At 39.1% G+C, this 19,467-nt stretch overlaps 2 protein-coding genes across 4 annotated transcripts; both read right to left on the minus strand.

The window, feature by feature from the left end:
* Positions 1-5,134: 5,134 nt before the first annotated feature.
* Positions 5,135-14,578, minus strand: dipk1b (divergent protein kinase domain 1B). Of its 3 annotated transcripts, none has more exons than XM_028024637.1 (8): positions 14,477-14,578; positions 12,615-12,700; positions 12,270-12,312; positions 12,064-12,157; positions 8,918-9,052; positions 7,598-7,705; positions 7,185-7,361; positions 5,135-7,049 (listed from the first exon to the last, which is right to left on the minus strand). In XM_028024637.1, the coding sequence occupies exons 5-8, from the start codon at positions 8,972-8,974 to the stop codon at positions 6,237-6,239; spliced, it is 1,155 nt and encodes a 384-aa protein (XP_027880438.1). In that variant the 5' UTR covers positions 8,975-9,052; positions 12,064-12,157; positions 12,270-12,312; positions 12,615-12,700; positions 14,477-14,578; the 3' UTR covers positions 5,135-6,236. The 3 variants fall into 3 exon arrangements, with proteins under 3 accessions (XP_027880438.1, XP_027880437.1, XP_027880436.1); XM_028024636.1 differs by having other exon boundaries at positions 14,486-14,574; XM_028024635.1 differs by lacking the exons at positions 12,064-12,157; positions 12,270-12,312; positions 12,615-12,700; positions 14,477-14,578 and adding an exon at positions 10,092-10,617.
* Positions 14,579-15,346: 768 nt separating this feature from the next.
* Positions 15,347-18,290, minus strand: mrps2 (mitochondrial ribosomal protein S2). Its single transcript, XM_028025391.1, has 4 exons — positions 18,154-18,290; positions 17,808-17,924; positions 17,605-17,725; positions 15,347-16,030 (listed from the first exon to the last, which is right to left on the minus strand). The coding sequence occupies exons 1-4, from the start codon at positions 18,176-18,178 to the stop codon at positions 15,484-15,486; spliced, it is 810 nt and encodes a 269-aa protein (XP_027881192.1). The 5' UTR covers positions 18,179-18,290; the 3' UTR covers positions 15,347-15,483.
* Between the last annotated feature and the right edge of the window lie 1,177 nt (positions 18,291-19,467).

A 19,467-nucleotide genomic window follows, 5' to 3' on the forward strand; every position in this document is an offset into this window, starting at 1 on the left:
CCTACATCATCAATCAAATTACAAGCTTTAGATGTTTTTAATATTAGGATTGCAAAAATGCACACAAAGCAACTTAGGTTAGAGAGTGGTAGAAAACACTAAGAAACAAAAGACAACAACTAACGAGTACCAAGAGTTTTGAAATCCAGTTAAGGAATCTTTCACTTTTGGTAACAATACCGCAAAGTATAAGACAAACAAAAATCTGTTAAGTCTTCAGAAAAGAAACAAAATCAAACCAGAAACAAAACCAGGCTTTGTTTGGTAAACTTACACTCAATTAGAAAAGTGTGAAAGCAAAAGAAGAAAGCACAAGACCACATTTGTCCAGGCTGTGCTGCTCACACTTAAAGAAAAGTCTGGACAAGCCTCATACTGGAATAATATATCTGAAATGACAAATGATATTTTACTTTCCTTTCATGCTGTTCACAAAAAAAAAGTTCATTCTGAAGCGAATTTCCTTAGAATAATAGAAAAATCTGCACTTTTCTTCAAGTATTGGAGTTTCACCTCCAATACTTGTTCTATATTTTATTCTTCTAAGAATCGACTGACTCAACAAAGTCAAAGGACTTTTTCCCCTTGGCTCTCTTCTGAACTTCCTTGACCTTCCTCAGTCCGTTCATTAGCTTTGTCGACAGTCTTGTCACTACACGCGTACAAACTGTTCCAATTCTCTTTCAGCAAAGGGATGCGATTAGTTTGCGAGTCCCGTCACGCTTCCTCTTTTTGGCGACTCAGTGGATTCATTTGCAAAGGTTTTGTGAATTCAGTCAGTCTGGTTTTTGACAGAGCACAATGGTTCACAGGTGTCTGCTGTATTTTCAATATCAAGTCACAAAAAAGAAATAAGCCTCCGTTATGAGTAAATGGAAATTCATCATAAGCTATAGTGTGATAATAAAAGAGCAGGAGCCTGACATCGTTTTTTTTTTTTCTTCTTTTTTTTCTGCAGGTACAAACATGCGACTGTGCAGGACATGTGTGTGATTGACGGTGGGGAGTTAAGCCGTTGTGTGGTTCTTTTGATAGACATTCAAATCATTTCCCCCTGACGGATGTCGTCGCTGGAGGTAGAGGCGAAGAAGCCTCTACCTCCAGAAGATTTGTGTGATTCTAAGGAGAGAGATGTTCAACGGTTCTGTGAAACCAGCCACTGTCTCAACAGCACGGGGTGCAATGCAGACAACTATCAGGTTCTTCACCTTCGTGTTCGCTTGCTTCACATTGTCTTCCTCTTGTCAGCTGTGGACAGGTGGAGAACCTCCAGGCAAATAGAAAGTTATCCGCTCCTCTTCGTTTCATTTGGTGCATTGTGTCCTTTAAAGATGATTATTTTACTAGTGAAATGAATAACTCTGATGCATTTGAATTTTCTAAACAGCATTGAAGCTCAAATATAAAATTCATGTCAGCAGTAGAAGTTTGTTTTTTTAACCAAATCTCTATAGAATGACATTTTAGGTAGCAGAGTGAGGAAATGTGCTCAGTCTGTCCTACAGCAGCATAACTACGAATATATTTTTTGTGCTGAATCTGAAGTAAATATCGTAAAAACAAACGAAACTATTTGCTGTCATGATTTAATTATAAATGTTCAGCTTAACGTCAAACAATCTGAAAACGATTTACATTGTTTATCTTACTGTATGTCCAACAATTGTACTTGTTTCGGTGAACACAAACTGCGCCATCTAGTGAGGATTTACTTAAACAGCCCTTCACTCCCAAATAAATCTGTTTCAAAGGACCTTTTGTCTTGAATGAAAACAATAAAATCATTAAAAAATTTTCGAAATTGTTGGTCCATTTGCGATACTTGCTTAATAGATGTAGAGTCAGAAGGCTGGTGCTGTTTACGTTGTAATGTCTGTCACACGGGAACAGAAACTTACGCAACACAAAACCAGGGACACAGACAGCTAATTTAAAGAGTAGCATTTACCCAAGTCATATGGTTTTGAACTGAAGTACCTTGAGAGAATCCACACTTCTTTTGAGCTGTCCTAAAAACAGTGAAATATAATTAAGAAGAACATTGAAGTCAAGGACATTCAAATGTTTTATTTTATTTTATTTTAATTGAAAGTCAGATTTGACTAACTTTCTCGTTAGAAAACCTAATTTTCATTTAAATATTTGTAACCAGTTTTCCTAATATGGAAGTGCTTCATATTTTATACAAACACCGAACATACAATTCCCTGCTTACAAAGTCTTTCCTAAATATACATTTCATCCAGTATATGCTTTTGGCGTCATAGAATGAGGGTCATCAATAACTCAGTCTGTGCTGGCTTATTGTCATGTCATCTATGGCGGCCTCTAGTGGTGTGTTTTATTGTTGCACGTAACTTGCCTTTGTACTGTTTTTGTTTTGTTTTTTTTATCCAAAAGTTTTGATTGAACTTTCACAGACCTTTTTGCCACGATTCAGATTTTGTAAAGGACTCGGGAGCCGAGATTATTTGTAATTAAGACAAAAAAAAAAAAAGAAAAAAGGAAAACAAAACAAGTAACAACTTACAAAGCCGCGAGTGGAGAATATAGCGTGGGCAACGGAAGAGGCCAGCAGGAAATGGCAGCGAATGAGAGACTTTAATACTGGGGGTTGATTACTGACAAAATACAGGTGGGTGATTACAAACCTGGCGCAGCTGGGAGAGGAGGCAAATATTTTCGTTGTTTGCCAATAAACATCAAAGAAGAAGAATGGGAGGCAAACAGGGAGCCAGGCTGTGGGACAAAATAAATAAAGCAGTTATTACATTTTTGAAGAAAACAGGATTATATATAAGAATTTAGATTAAAGGGAGATACTCTGGTGCATACGGAAGAGGATTAGGGCCACCGAAAAAATAAAAAAATAATAATTCTGAGTTTAAAGTCAGAATTCTGAGATTAAAGTCAGAATTCTGAGATTAAAGTCAGAATTCTGAGAATAAAGTCAGAAGTCAGAATTCTGAGAATAAAGTCAGAATTCTGAGAATAAAGTCAGAAGTCAGAATTCTGAGATTAAAGTCAGAATTCTGAGAATAAAGTCAGAAGTCAGAATTCTGAGATTAAAGTCAGAATTCTGAGATTACAGTCAGAATTCTGAGAATAAAGTCAGAATTCTGAGAATAAAGTCAGAAGTCAGAATTCTGAGATTAAAGTCAGAATTCTGAGATTAAAGTCAGAATTCTGAGAATAAAGTCAGAAGTCAGAATTCTGAGATTAAAGTCAGAATTCTGAGAATAAAGTCAGAAGTCAGAATTCTGAGATTAAAGTCAGAATTTTGAGATTAAAGTCAGAATTCTGAGAATAAAGTCAGAAGTCAGAATTCTGAGATTAAAGTCAGAATTCTGAGATTAAAGTCAGAATTCTGAGATTAAAGTCAGAATTCTGAGAATAAAGTCAGAAGTCAGAATTCTGAGATTAAAGTCAGAATTCTGAGATTACAGTCAGAATTCTGAGAATAAAGTCAGAATTCTGAGAATAAAGTCAGAAGTCAGAATTCTGAGATTAAAGTCAGAATTCTGAGAATAAAGTCAGAATTCTGAGAATAAAGTCAGAATTCTGAGATTACAGTCAGAATTCTGAGAATAAAGTCAGAAGTCAGAATTCTGAGATTAAAGTCAGAATTCTGAGATTAAAGTCAGAAGTCAGAATTCTGAGATTAAAGTCAGAATTCTGAGAATAAAGTCAGAATTCTGAGATTAAAGTCAGAAGTCAGAATTCTGAGAATAAAGTCAGAATTCTGAGATTAAAGTCAGAATTTTGAGATTAAAGTCAGAATTCTGAGAATAAAGTCAGAATTCTGACTTTAATCTTAGAATTCTTTTTTTTTTTCCGGTGGCCCTAATCCTCTGAGTGTAGGTCCACACTCCAGCATAGTAGATGGCGATAATACCTCTTAACGTTAGATGTCACCCGCCAGTAAAAATCAGAAAGAAGAAGACAGGCTGTGGGAAGGAGAATAAAGAGGAGGGGAGCAAATGGGGATATATGGGAAGAAGGTTTACTACGCCAAGAAACGTAAGCACAAAAGCGCAAAGACCATGCAAGGATAAAGCAAGAAACCAAACACAAAGGGATAAACTGATTAAGCAACAGCCATGTTTATATAAATGAGTAATACAACAATAATCAAAATAAAACGGATGAAAACCAAAACTCAAGACACTCGATCGTGACACTTTGTGTTCCCCTGTGCTGACAAGCTTCATGGAAATACTGAGTTCATTTCCGATTGACTTAGCACTTGTCCAACTCACTCCACACAGAGCCAATACTATACCTGCTTTAGTGACCATGCAATCGCTGTGCTTCATCGAACAGAAGATCCTCCTGACAGAAACCTCATAGACAATGCGTGACAAGGGTATTCAACTCCAGTCCTCAAGTCCTGCAGCGTTTAGGTGACTACCTGCTCTAACAGACCTGAATCAAATGGCTCAATTGCCTCCACAGTAGGTAGCCAAGTTTTACAGAGTCCTGCTGGTGACGTATTTTCATTTTTGTCTCCAATTAAAGATTGCAGGGGACCGGCCCTCGAGTTGAATAACCCTGACTTATAGAGTGCCAACAGTTCTATTTAAAATTGTTATCAAAAATCATGCATTTTTTTAAAGAAACTAAATGTTGAATTTTCATTATCTGTAAGGCATATTATTCAAAATGATCAAAAATAAAGGCTTAAAATTTCTATTTTTCTAAATATAGTACATTTGTTTACATTTTTTAAGCTGAAATAGATACATTTTTCTACATTTTTTAGCTGTACAGTATATGTAATCCTTAAAACAGACACACACCTTTCACCATAGATAAATGTAATAATTCACAAGCGTTACCAGCAACAGCACAATCCCAAGAGGAAGTGGCACTGACTAAATGAAACTGTAATGTGCTGTTCTATTTACTTCTCTATGAAAGATGGCAGTAAAAAAGTTAAAAAAAAACTTAATCCCTACTGCAAAATGTATTTTCACCATGATGTACCAGAAATAAGTCGTTTGAACCAAACTTTAGTTTATTTTCTCATAACCGTCTGTTGTGATCACCTTCATTTACAGAAAATAAAGCCGCGGCTTTATTTAAAGCTGCAGTCACGTTTCTCGTCCGTGCACAAACACGAGGAACAAAAAAATAAATCCAAGTTGCTTTATTTTTAAAACTAAATTACATGTCGAACCAAACAGATGGCGTTACAGGCAGGGACCTGAGAATAGTGTGCAAATGGATGGATATCTGTCACAACTAACGAGTTGGAAAACAAACATGACGGAGTCATCCATAAGGTATTTGGGTTCGTTGGTTCTCTCGATTCACATTATCAATTGCGGTTCACAGTTTTGTGTTACAGTGTTGTGAAAAAGCGATTACATCCTATACCTAATAGCTGGTTGGACCACCTTTAGTGGCAGAAAACAGTGCTGTCAACACTGACATAACTCACAAAGAACCTTTTTGGTGGAATGCAAATTTTTGGTCCACTCTTCTTAGCAAATAAGACAATAAAACCTTAGTTTTATTGTTTTAACCACTTAGAGATAGACTTGCTGGTATTTTGGGTCATTGTTATGATGCGTGACCCAAATGGTGTATTGTTGTCTCTGTATTATATCTTTATAGGTTCATTTATTGTTCACCTTTTTGGTCTTATCAGCATCTGTATGTCTTTGATTGACAAATGTTGTTATTTTAACCACCATTGGTTGAAGCAGTGGAATTTATTGCCATGCCCTCTTCTTAAATATTAATTGTTGGTGTGTTGCTGTTTTTATTGTAACTTGCACTTTTAAGACTTTTTAGCCTACTTCATGTTGTCAGACAAGTTTTACTTAAGTGACTTTTTTATTCGGCAATTTTAATCAGGCCTTTGTGCATGTAAACCATGGGAAAGTGTGTCAATTTATAATTTAAGAAAAAATATATATTTTGTCAAATTGTCTGGTGGGGTTGGGTAACTTTTAAATGAACTCTTCATTGAGAACTATTATTATGTTCATTAAGGCTATCTTTATATGATATCAAAATTTGTTTGATGATCCGAAACCTTTTTAATGTGTATGACAAAACAAGCAAAAATAAAAGAGGGCATGTTCTTTTACACGATCCTGTACCTCCGTTCAGTGTAGGGTGATAATCACACAAATGATTGAAACAGTTACGCTATTTGGCAAAACTATAGATTTTCTCTTGTTTTGTATAATTCGTGAGACAGAACAGCTGATTGGTTACGTCTGCTTTCAGGAGTACTGTGTGTTGGAAATTTTCTTCCACAGTAATGTCTTCAGGTTGTTAAGAACCAGCGAGTGGTGCACTTCCATCTGGCTCGCTAACCCACTGAGTGTCACACAGGTGCGTAGCTGCTTCTCCAGATCGCCCCGCAGGTCTGACGGGGCCCCAAACAGCAGGTAATCCTGCAGGAGCATGCACACCTTGGCGAGGTTGGGCTGCACGACCTCCGTGTTGCACTGCTTCACCAGTCGATCGCATGTGGCGGTGCAGTCTTTGCCGTAAGTGCAGTCCGCGTTGCTCTCGCATCGCCGGCCCTTCAGGAAGGCCCGCACCACGGCCTCTGACGCCACGCTGCGCAGGTTGGCCATCTTGCAGTCGTACTTGGCGTTGTAACCCACGTGGTGGGGGCTGGCGTCGCAGATTAGGAAGCTCCCGTAGGATCCGTGGAAGACCTCCTCCACAAACTCCAGCAGGCCGATGGTGATGCGGGCCCTGCGGGGCCAGGATGGCGCCAGCCAGTGGTTCAGACCAGAGCTGAGGGCTTCCGGGACGACCGCCTCCAGGTAATGAGGGACCTTCAGCCTGTAGAGGGAGCTGTGGCTCACCCGTTCTGTCACATACAAGTCTCCACAAAAGCCCAGAAGCTTCGGGGTGTGTTCCTTCTCCTGCAGCGCCACCATCAGGAGGAACTCGTTGATGTGAAGCAAAGCCCAGATGGACTTGGCCTCGGCGAGAGACACTTTGCTGTCCTGGTTGACGTCAGCGAGAGTGATGACTCTGTCCACCAAGGCGCTCAAAGATGGTTGTTCCCCGAGATTAGCCTTAAGAAAAGAAATTAGATGCTCTAGTATTTTAAGTAAGAAAAAGAGCACATTAAGAGCTCCTTTTCTTCTGTGCATCATTAGAATGATTTCTATTTTTCACTGAAGTACTTTGACGTAAATGGAAAATGGTACCTTAAGGAAACTGTGCAGCATCTCTTTGAATTCATCCATTGAGGTTCCACGAGTCGGCTTGTCGAATAAGCTCATTTCCGGTCTCAGCAAATTCTCTGGGACTCCGTCTATGTTCACTGGATCCTCGATGCCACATTTGATTACCACCGGCCTGTCCTTCCAAAGTCCAATGTAGACCTGAAAAAACAAAATCAGAACTAGAGTTAGTTAGAGATATGGAGAATATTTCGAAGTGGTACCCGACGTTTGTGTAATATACCCTGTCCGGATTCAACCAAAACCGCATAAACTGTAAGTCCATATGCATTTCTTAGCTGCTTATAACTATTATTTTACAGGCATACACAAAGATAAATTTCAACATATAAAAAAAGCATCCAGAAGGAAAAAAAAACAGTGTGCTTGCGTTTTACCTGATGGGTGGAGGAGGTGGACATGCAGCGGTGCAGCGTCAGAGTTTTCTGATCACACAAGCCCTTACACGACGAGCCTGAAATGATGCCCCTTCTGTAGTGATCACACTGCGGAAACAAGCAAAGAAATGCCCAACGTCTGACCACAGGAAACAGGAAGCGATCCGAAGTGAGCTAAGAAACATTAGCTATTTTAAGATCTCTGTATTTACGTAGTTTACAAGGTCTACTAAACAAAAGCTGAACCTGTGCAGATATTGAAAGCAAGTCAGTAAGACACATATCACTCTATAGAGGGACTTTTTATTTCTCCTCTTGTCTGATTATGATTTTACTGCAGATGTGCTGGAATTTCCGCCAGCTGGTGCTGAGGGCGGAGGTCACGTCACGCATCAGAAACTGCACGCTCAACCAGACGGAGTTAGAATTAAGGGCAAGCGAAGTTGGTTGAGCCTGAACAAAATGCGAGTCATCCCGACAGGAAGCAATTCTGTTCTGTCGTCGACGTCATTTCTCACTGCAGCGGCATCACACATTTAAAGTTCAGACAAAGGCAAACATTTAGAAATACGCTGGTGGACAAAAAAAATTTCTCTTTTAGCTGATGTAGTTCTGTTTTTTTATGTAAAGCGTAAATTTGTCACCTTGTTAGAAGAAAAATTGGAAACATCTTAGTTTTGAGCAAGATTAAAAGGAAATCATACCAGCCAAGCCTTTAAAGCAGAACATTTAATAATCTATGGAGTTTTTCTGGTGTTATGTTGAACGGGGAAGGGGTGTAGTGAAACGTTCAGCAATTGGCACAGATACACTTACTTAAAATGAAGGCACACTCATTTTCATTTTGTCACTGTATCCAGGTACGTTGTGGTTCCTCCCTTTTTATTTCTGTCTTACTTTTTAAGACCCTTCTAGCCTACTTCGTGTTGTCAAACAGGTTCTAGTCACGATTTAACTGCAAAGGTTGGTTCGGATATTTTTTTTTCCCCTCTATTTGAAAACAGAATCTTGCATTGACTGGTTCTCTCCTGTTTGCACCCTTTCAAACTATTCTGCAACATTTTTGGCAAAGTTGGCTGGTTTGCTAATTTGTTCCGAACAGCCTCAAAAGAAATCACATGTCCAAGTACTGCTAAACGTCCCCTTTGTTAGCTCGACAACAGATCGGTTCATTCTTAATATGTGTGAGTGTGACTAAGAGTATTCAGTGCCGCTAAGTGGGGTCATGAATGAAATTTCGCATGCAAAAGCAAAATACATTCCTTTTTTTTCCATCTTTTTCTTTTTGCTGTGAGTAAATACGAGTGCGCGTTTACTTACGATGACCATTTGACACACGTGCCCACGACACAGCTCAGCGTAGGACGCATACTGCATGTAGACGATCCAGCTGATGATGAGAATGCCCAGCCAGGCGAGGAGAAGGTACTTCACCTTGATGGCCGGGAGACGACTCTGTGGAGCGCAGGAGAGGACAAAAAGGTGTCCGCTTAATTAGGAAGTCATTGCAAAGGCTCATGGGAAGTAGAATGTATTGAAAGGCAACACTTATGCCATGTATTAATAGATTTTTACAGCAGCATTCACGCACTTGTAACTTTTTTACGATATGTTACGAAACAACCAACATATAATTTAGGCTAACTGGACATTTTCGCCGGAGTCTCTAGGTTGATAGATCTTACAGAGTTGATTGCAAAGTGGTAGAATGACAACAAAATCAACACCAGCAGCCAACGTCGCACTGTAAAAGAGACGGGAGATCCAACCTCAAAAAGAAAGTGTTGCATGTAATCGAGTTTGTCAAATTTACTGTGTTTATGGTTTTTTTTTAAAAACATGACAATAAACTTAATACTCGGATAAACTTAATTCGACTATATCTAGCAAATGAACTCTTTTTTTTTAAAGTTGGAGCTCCATTCTTTCTTCTTTTTTTTTCCAGTTAATGGCCAATGTTGCTATTTTTTAATTTCTCATGCTTTCTCATTTCTGGTATCTATCACCTCGTGACCCCAGACTTGCATATTCGTTGGCCCACCAAGTGGGGCCTCAAAATTCATCTTCTCTGGATCACAAACAGCTTGAAATGCCACTTCATCATTTCTAGCCAAATCAGTGCAGGCTCAAGGACTTCATACCGCACCATGCTCAAACTAATGCAGCAACGACGAGTCACAATTTCACCACTTCTTTCTACATAGATAAGCTGTTCAAAATAACACGTTTAGCACAACAATTTCTTTATGGGCCCCAAATAGTCTGCTTCCTCTTCTCCTTCATTTCCTCAACTGGGGCCCAAAAGCGGGCACTCTCTTCACTCTTGCTTGCATTTGCATCTTCTTCTTTTTTTTTCTCCAAGTGTTTGTGAGGTTGGGTTGGGTAAGATGAGGGGGGGATACCTTGCTGCGACATCTTGCGATGGACGTCACGCAGATTATCTAAACAATGCTCATCGGGTCTTTTTTTTTTTTTTTTTTTAGCAGGTACCTACCTGCAGGCCTTTAGACAGAGGGCAGAACAGCATCAAATGGACCAGTCGCCGCAGAGCCCTGGGCATCCTGAGCGGCAGTGAGGAGGAGGCAGCGGAGCGAGAAAGCGGAGATCCCCGTCAGATCACATCCTCACAGCGCCACGCGGTCGCACTCATAATTATGACGCACTTTATGCCGCCCTTGCATGTAAATATGCCTTCTGAATCAGGGTAATTTTTTTTTTTTTTTAGCATTAATCTCTCGCTCCAAGAGAGAAAGCAGGAATATCCGGAGCGCGTCCTTGAAATAGAGGAACTTCAGCCTCCATAAGGGCTTTTATATGTATATATATATAAAAAATACATCACAAAGACAGAAGAAAGGGATGCCCCCGATTCCAAAAAATTATCATAAGCTAGCGCTCTTCCTTATCCCACCAAAAAATAGCAACAATGATGCAGGCGGTGTGTCGCGCGATGCGCTCTCAGCTCAGCTCTGCGCTCTTTTAAAGGGGCAGGCGCCAATCGCGAGAGGTGCTTTTATTTCCGCCGACATATAATGGAGAAAGATCCATTTATTTATTTATTTTTATTTGAAGCAGGTTTTCTTTCTTTCTTTTTTTTTTTTTAGAAAAAAATAGTATCACCCTTACATACAAGTACATGTTAAAAAATTGTCCAGCTACACAATTACATTGAATTAAGTAAAAATCTCATAGACCTTTAAAAAAAAAAAAATCAATTCATAACATTGAGTGATGTTGCAAGCGTTTTGGGTTGATAATTTTGATCATTATGGCTTTTCAGAAAAAGAAAAAAAAACATTACAAAACATCAATAAAAAGTGATTTTTAAAACAGAAATGTAGTCCTATTGAATATATACTGCTCAAAAAAATAAAGGGAACACTTTAAGTGTTAAACACCTGTTTAACTGTTCCCTTTATTTTTTTGAGCAGTGTAGTTATGCGCTGTACACTTAAAGCTCTTTATGGCATCAGTGCAGCGCCGCAGGCAGGCCCAGGTTTATGGTGACCCTTCAGCTAAGTCTTATCAGTACACTCTGCCAAAACAGGCCCTTTGAGGAAATTCATCAGGCAGTGAACCGATACCAATTAAAACAAGCATTGGTGCTTTTAGCAGTGTGAGCTGGTGCCATGCTGGTCAGCAGAGGCAGAACGTGCTCTAACATTTGCTGTTGGATGGGTGTGCCTTGATTTCCCAAATAAATGCAAATTGTGCCATCCGTCTTCTCCATAGATTTTAGCATCGCCTGAGGCAAAGGATCGGCTCAACAGAAGAAGTACAGCAGCTTGTGTACAGCCGCGGCTCCACATTGTGAACATCCACCCCTCCATTGAATGAGATGTCTTTTACAATCCTTTCGAGGTTTTTCATGTCAGGTGTGGACTTTCTCTTCTTCACGCGGCACCGTGAACAGAAAATCTCCTTCAGCAACGACCTTGTTGTGGGGAGCGAGTCACTGGCCGCTCTGGATAAGTGTCATGTCAGCAAGATAGTTGCAAAGTTTGGCTTTTCATTAGCTCTACGTCATGATAATCAAATTGAACAGAAAAAAAAGTGCTTGATAAATATCACTCTGCCTTCAAAAGAAGTTTGAGTTTGAATTCCATTGTTGAAATGAACAAACATTTCAGTGACATTGCAGTTTGTTGTTAAGTAGTTTTAAATCCACCAGAAATGTGAGCTCACCAGTAAAATATATTTTGTCTCTTAAATTAGTTTGAAAACACTGAATAAATTGATTATGCAAAAGGAAAACATGACAAGAGTAAAAATATATTTATCTGTGTGTGTGGGGGGGGGGAGGGTACAGGGGTGTGTGTGTGTGTAAAAGTATGTGGACTGGACTTGACCTGCTCTAAAGAAACTTCTAACTGCCTACTGTAATAGTTTAAACACCAAATAATAATAATATTTCTTTAGCACACGGTTTAAGCCGTCTTGCTGCTATCGCAAAAGCTAATATCTACCGTTTTCCTTTTCTCTGTGAATTTTCCACTAACACCGCTTTGCTGCTGTCTTCAAATGACTATCGTCAGAACTGGAATCCATTTGGAAGAGCATCTGTGGAAACAGAACGAAAAGTGTTCATTTTAATTTTGGTACTTTTCTGTTTCATGTAGCAACCCACATTCGCAAGGATTGTCTGGTTGACTCAAGAGCCTCAAGGTCATACCTGTCCCGGCCGAGGTGGACAGTACCGTAGGTGCGACCAACTCCTGTTTTTTTTTTATAACAAACAAAACATGAGGGGAAAACAATCAACACCGCTCAGTCTCCAATTTCAGATCTTCGTTGCATCATCTTTTTTGTGTGTGTGCAACAGTTAGGTCCAGCACAATCAAATTTGCGATTATTATTCGGCCCGGTTCCACACTCAAAGCCCACTGAACAACGGGGAGTTAAGCTATCGAGAGCCTGTTTACTTTCCGCCCACCTAATGCGCAGCAGGGCCACTTAAGGCCGAGCTGCGTCTCAAGGGGCGGCGGTGACCGTTTATTCACGGCCGTGAGCCTGTTACCGTTCAATGAGACGTGGTCCTTTTCACGTCGGCTTCAGCGGTTTGAGTGAGGGTAAAGCGACGCATCTGCTGTGCTGCACGATTCCCTGCAAGAAAAGAAGCAGCACAGCATCAGGAGATGTTTTCTCATTTAAATAAAAGAGAAAAAAATATATAAAGTACTCATATTACTTTGAGTTTTCAGATTACAACCAACAACTTCGATGTACTGTAGTGAGTCACAATATATTGGACTTAATATGGCATTGACTCGTTGAGAAATTTTATTTGACAGTGATGCTGCAAAGGATCGTGGAGTATTTAACTGAAGTATAAATGTCAGCAAATGTCAATTTATCTGCCATAGCTGCTGTGAATAATAATGTACATCAATACTGGAACAAATATATTTTTTGTGACAGATCAAAACAATAATTGTCATTGGATAATTGTTAAGGGAAAAAAATAAAAAAATAAAACCAATTTTGTTCTATGTACGCCATTAAATAAAATCCATCCATTTTCTAACACCCTTGTCCCTAAGCAATTCTGATCAGTATGCTGGCAAATTACATCAATGTGAAAGTGTGTTGAACATTTAAGATATACTCATTAATAACATTTTAACACTTTGTTAATGGGTAATTTTATCAATGGATTCTCGCACGACCGCCCCTTTAAGGTCATTCGTTGTCTGGATGAGGCCGGGGACAAAAATGAATTTGACACTGCTTTAAACTAAAACAGGGCGGTGGCAGCATCATGCTGTGGGAATGTTCTTTATTTTTAGCAAGTCGGTCAGAGCGAAATACAGGGCAAAAAGAAAACCTATCAAAGGTGGCACAAAAAAAAAAAAAACTTAAGAGTTGTAATATGAAATAATTTTTTAAGAAAGTTCAAGGGGTTGACATTTTTTTTAAAAGGCGCCTTACAGGAACTGTGCAAGAATGCAAAGTGCAGTCCCGACTGAACTCTAGCAAAGATCTAATGCATTCCGATGTCCCTATACTCCTAAAGAAATTAATCAATAAACAAATAAATAAATAAGTTGAGTAATGTAGATATAGGCTATACGGTTTTATTTTAAACCTACATGGTGCCAGAGACGGTACTGGTGTGAGCAGTCTTTACATTTCATAACTGTAACACGAATATTCTCTCACTTCTTTCCCCCCATTTAAGACAATAATCACAATGTGAGTTTCCACGGCTGTAACATTCTTTCATTTCTTATTTTTAGATTGTTTCGGATTATTCCCCAATCTTTGCCAACAAAAAAACCCCCAACATATTCCAAACATACACAAATACGGTGGCGGATTGCAAGTCATTTTAAAACCACTGGGTACGAAAGGGCCACTTCGCTTCACTTGTCATATTTCTGTTCACATGGGTTTATAAATAGGATCAGGTTCAGCAGCCTCCTGTGGCCTGGAGGTTATGCGCACACAGCAGCTTGTCGATTCTGTTACTAATTTAACAGGTGACGTGATACATGCAGGTTTAAATAAATAACAAAAATATGACCAGCGTAAGAAAATAATTAATAAGTAGGCTACACTTTATCCCAGATTAAGCAGCCTGTTGTTTACGTGCTTAGCAGCAAATGTCCGATTTTTAAAGACAATTCAACCAAAAGAGGAATTCATCATTCACGACTAACTGTTGTACGTGAACAAACTTCGAGTTCAACATTAATTACATGAATATAGGTAGATTAAACAACTAAATATAAATTGCGCGAACTTATATTTCTCAGTGCTTCTGGTCGGCATTTACAACCATGTCACGTTTTAAAGCGACGTGCTTATTGTGTTAAACGTAAATCTGCGAGACTGAGGAGAAACCCCATAAAGTTAACTTTATTTGACCACCACGGTGACCTTACTCACCACGCCGTCATTTCGCCCAGATTTCACCCCCTTGGTGATTAGAGAACAGAGATTAAACTACGGAAGCCGGAAGCAACCAAACACTTGCGACGACGTGCAAGTCAAGCATTGACGCCACACATTTAGTTTTCATTAATAAACAGCAAACACGTTGATATATGATTATAATCATCCTCTTAATCCAGGACAACATGCATAAGGAGTCATAAGATAAAATTATACCCGACAAGGATCAAATATGAATTATTTTTGCCTTTATATCTGCACAAGTTCATCTTAACAGGCTTAAAAACAAGCAAAACAATAACAATACATTTTTAACAGGTTTCAGGAAAATTCCAGAGCTTATAATATCAGCTTGCTTTACCCACTCCAAAATAACGTTTTTATGTGGGAACATTAATTTTTGGCAAAATTTCAATCATTTATCTATGATTTTAGGTAAAGTTCTGTTTATGCCTTTGACTTACTCTACTCTGCACCAGGACCTCTGGAGGTAAAACAGATCCCAGCTACACAGCTACCACCAGAAAGTTGTTCTTAGACATGAAAGTCTCACATTGCTATCAATTTTCCAGAGTGATAAAATTGCATGTTATTTCATCATTCCGACCCCCACCTAAAACATTTTTGTTTTTATCACTAAAAACTCAACTGTTCACACCTGTCTTTGATTAGTAGTAAGTGGAACCTCGATCAACAGACTTGATGTGTATTTACTTGATGGACTTTAATAAAATGTCATGTTTATTGCTGGTTTCATAATTGAAGGCTGTATGATGTTTTCATGATGCAAAGCACTTTGAACCGCTTTGCTGAAATGTGATAAATTTGACTTGAATAATTATGAGAAAAATCCTATTACAGTAACAAGATTTCTTTTTAATGAGCAACATACACAGTCCTGTGAAGTCAACCTTACAAGAAAGACGTTATAATACAGTACGAGCTGCAGTTCTTTTTTCCAAACTGCATCATCGTCTCTCGTTAAACATGAATCATGAGCTGGACGACGACGGCTCCGACAGGCTACGAAGGAGCTCCATCTGTTTTCGTTTGTCTTTGGCTCTGTTGATGGTGGTCTTGAACAGGCGGCAGTACAGCTCCACGGCAACCGGAGAGTCGTCGTTCCCTGGCACGGGGTAGGTGAGCAAGCTGGGGTTGCAGTTGGAGTCCACCACGCCGACGGTGGGAATGTTCATCTTGCCGGCGTCCCTGACGGCCACGTGCTGCTGGAACACGTTGTTCAGCGTGGACAGGAAGACGACGAGGTCGGGCAGGCGGACGCCGGGGCCGTACTGGACGTGAGCGTTGGTGAAGAGGCCCCCCTGCCAGTAGCGCGTGTGCGCGTACTCCCCGCACTCCTCGGCCGTGTTCTCCACCAGGTGGCAGAACTGGCGGCGGCGGCTGATGAAGAGGATGATGCCGCCGCCGTACGCGGTTTGAGCCGTGACGTTCAGGGCCCGCCGGAGGTGCTCCGTCGTCTTGTCCAGGTCGATGATGTCATAGTCCAAGCTGGACTCATACAGGTAAGGTTCCATGAGCCTAGAGGAAGGAGCGCATGTTGCCATCATGAGAAAAACTTCTTGTCAGAAAGCTAATGCTAATTTTTAGCCATATTTCCTGATGTAAATAATTAAGTATGAATGTTGTTTGCTATGCTCTATACATTTTAACATTCTAAGAAGCTCCACTTGGTTTCAAATTAAAAAAACAAAAAACATCCTGTCATTTCGTACTGTTTAATTTTAAGTTAGTCAAAGTGGATTTTTTTTCATTTACACAAACGCAGTGTGTAATCATTTAACCATGCGCTCCTTTTTATTTTTTGTACACATCCATTCAGGTCAGGAAAGAAGTGCTTCCTTGCTCCTATACAAACAGCACTTTGTGACTTTGCAATCATCCTGGGAAGTTAACAAGGAATTGCTTTGGCTTTCAAAACAGTTCTTTCTTCTTTACTAGAATTGCAAATGAACAGATTAATTTCATGAATCTGTTTCTGAGGTGATCTGCCTGGTTGCCGTGGTAACTAAAGGGCCATTTAACGCCTCTGCCAAGGAGCAGCTTTGTACAGGTAGATTTTTTTAAGCCATGAAACACAACAACAAAGAGCCTGTATCTTTTATTTGAGCATATTATATGTTCTGTTGCTACTCCAGATGTTCCCCAATGAGGAATTTTTACTAATTTTAACAACATGAAAATGGCCAGAATGATGGTCATTCAACCATAGATTAGATTCACTTGGCTAAACTACATTTTTTGTGACAAAATGACCACAAACTTTACTGTATACGTTTAGGATTTTTTTTGTGATACACCATCACAAAGTAGCGCATAATTTTGAAGAGGAAATGAAATAAAGCATTTTTTTTTCTACAAGTAAGAACTTTTGAAGGTGTTTAAACCAAGGTTAAGTTTCATAGCAGTTATGCAAGTTTTGAACACCTGATGTAGGCCAATCCATATTTAATAATAGAAAGAGTATGAAACATTCTACAAAAAGATGGCTGTTCACTTCAAATGAGAGAGAGCTGCAGAAATGTAGAGCCCAGTGTGAGAATCTGTTAACATTGGGACTATAAGTCATACACCCCACAAATCATAGAACAGTAGGGAAGCTGATAATGTATTACAACAAACACACATTATCCTCGACAGTTAGCAACAAGCCAATTTCATGCATAATGCTATGTGTCAGTGTCAGCATTGCTAAGAAGTTGTACGGAGCTAAACACTGGGAAATCCTGGAAGAAAAAAAACAAGGAGGAGAATAATTTTTAGCAGGGCAAGATACAACCTGGGCTAGTATTGAATGATTCAGATAAGATTTAGAATGGCCTAAGAGGTATTTCAACTGTAAATTCTGGGGGAAACTTTAGGCTCCAAGTTTGAGCTATTTTGAAGAACTTGAAAGCTGTGCAAATTTGGTACAGAAATACCCTCCAAAAGACTGGTAGCTTTAGTACCTATTTCTGCATTTACTTGCTTTAACATTAAAACAACACAGATATTCCAACTGGTTTCTGTACCCCTTACATGCCTAAGCCACATATTAAGCATGTTCTAGTGAGGTTTACATTCTACAGAAAAATCATACATTAAATCCTACAAACCTGTGCCTGCAGCCTTTCTTGTGTCCAAGATGGACTCTGGCGTCGAACAAGTCCTTCACAGTAAAAAGCTCCGACACACGGAAAAGGTCCTGTTTCTCTAGTGGCAGGTCCAGTATTTTATCTGAAACGGTTAAAACGGGCTTCAGCTGCAGTTTAGGAAAAAATGTTATGCGTAAAGACGCTGTTAGCAGGTAGAAACTCACCTCTGACGGAGTCAGTTTGCGGTTCAGGTGATATAACAGAGGATGCAGTGGCAAACTGATGTCCACTGTTGGATAATTTAACTGCGGCCCCCCAAACATGGCGCAGCCCCAACATACCTGAACGTGAGGCATAAATGAAGATTAAAGATTATTACTGGACATGAAAAAGGAGATAGACTGATAAGACACCTGAAGTAGCTGTACAGTTTCCTGCTCTGCCCTGTCGGACAACGCTTACAGGAGAAACCACAGCGTAAAAAAAGATTAAAATTTTTCTAATTAGAAAGCTTGGGACACCAACATAAAGTTTTCTACACACAGTAAAGCGCAGTTTTCATGTACATACCTTTTGTAAGCGCCCGGGTAGCCATGCTTTACAGCAAAAGAAGGTCAACAAAGTGCGCCTGCGTGACTGTAGTTTATTGTGCCGTAAAGGGGACGTTTTGTCGTGTCACCCCACGTAAAACTACAACTTCCGCAGTGCTATTCTTTTGTTGAACGTCAACATTTTTGTAAGGAACAAACAACGAGACATCACTAAAACTAATAATAACAAAACAAACAATTACAAATAAATCACTACAAGCATGTCCTGAGCATAATACATTTAAATAAAAATAATTTTAAATAGTCAATGAATAAAACAGACTAAACTATTTCCAAACGAAAAAAACAAGGACAAAACAAAATCATGAGCCGTGACAAGCATCTGGAAAGCTAAATTAAAGTAAAAGAAAGTCGTCACTTAAAATAACTTAAAACTAAAATAAAAAACAAGCAAAAAAAAAAAAGAAAAAAGTTCCAAGTTGAAAAAATAAGAATGTCAACATAAAGTTAAAGAGCAGAGACTAAATTTAAAGTAAAAAAATGTTTCAGTTATTAATATGAAATAAAATACATGTACAAGTATACCAGATAGAAAAATAAAAAAACTCTTAACAGGGACAAAACCAAAAAATGGACACCATTTGCTATTAACAACTGAACCTTAACTTTCTTTAAAAACTTGGAGCTTGAAAAAAAGCTATATTTTCTTCCTACATCAAAGAAAACTTGAACTCATACTTAGATGCATAAAATTGCCAATGAACCTCTGTAAGCCACATTAACAACTTAAAATATGTTTAACGATCAAGACCTGCTAACTTCAAATATAACATACAACAGGGAAAACCAAATGTTATCCTGTTAAATCGAGTTGCCTGCCTCCTTTCTCCTGCAGAGAAAAAAAAAGGAAAGACATTGTGGAGCATTTTTATAGATTCTGTTTTTCACTGGAGAAACTGCTGCTGGTTAACTCACTGGAACAAACCGAAGCTTTCTTTTGACATGCTGCAGTGTTGCTGTATGCTCAGAAGAACAAGTGAGAGGCCAATTCCCCTGAAAGCACAATTAAACATAACTCTTATTCTATGGATTTTGACGACAAATCACTCAAAATGTGCGTCTTAGGAGAATTTGTACCTTGATGCATTTCCTAACCATAAACTTCCAGTCGGACACCTTGCTTCTTTCCTCTGACGTAAGAGCTATGCACGGACTTATAGTGAGGCCAGGATCTATTTCTCTGGACAAAGACCTGAATGAGGCAGAGCAGAATGTCATTCAAACCACAAACATCTTATTCCTTCAACATGTTATCTTTAATGGCTAATTAATC

The sequence above is a fragment of the Xiphophorus couchianus genome, chromosome 8 (assembly GCF_001444195.1).
Source record: "Xiphophorus couchianus chromosome 8, X_couchianus-1.0, whole genome shotgun sequence".
In the NCBI taxonomy this organism is placed as follows: domain Eukaryota; kingdom Metazoa; phylum Chordata; class Actinopteri; order Cyprinodontiformes; family Poeciliidae; genus Xiphophorus; species Xiphophorus couchianus.

What these genes read in the sequence shown, in the direction of transcription:
- dipk1b (XM_028024635.1), bottom strand. Translation starts at nt 10,157, where the DNA reads ATGCCCAGGGCTCTGCGGCGACTGGTCCATTTGATGCTGTTCTGCCCT. An exon ending in ACGTGTGTCAAATGGTCATC is followed by an intron (nt 7,706 to 8,917) that starts GTAAGTAAACGC and finishes TTGTTTCCGCAG; the next exon opens with TGTGATCACTACAGAAGGGG. An exon ending in CCACCTCCTCCACCCATCAG is followed by an intron (nt 7,362 to 7,597) that starts GTAAAACGCAAG and finishes TTGTTTTTTCAG; the next exon opens with GTCTACATTGGACTTTGGAA.
- mrps2 (XM_028025391.1), bottom strand. Translation starts at nt 18,178, where the DNA reads ATGGCTACCCGGGCGCTTACAAAAG. An exon ending in TACCCGGGCGCTTACAAAAG is followed by an intron (nt 17,925 to 18,153) that starts GTATGTACATGA and finishes CCTCACGTTCAG; the next exon opens with GTATGTTGGGGCTGCGCCAT. An exon ending in AAGAAAGGCTGCAGGCACAG is followed by an intron (nt 16,031 to 17,604) that starts GTTTGTAGGATT and finishes TCCTTCCTCTAG; the next exon opens with GCTCATGGAACCTTACCTGT.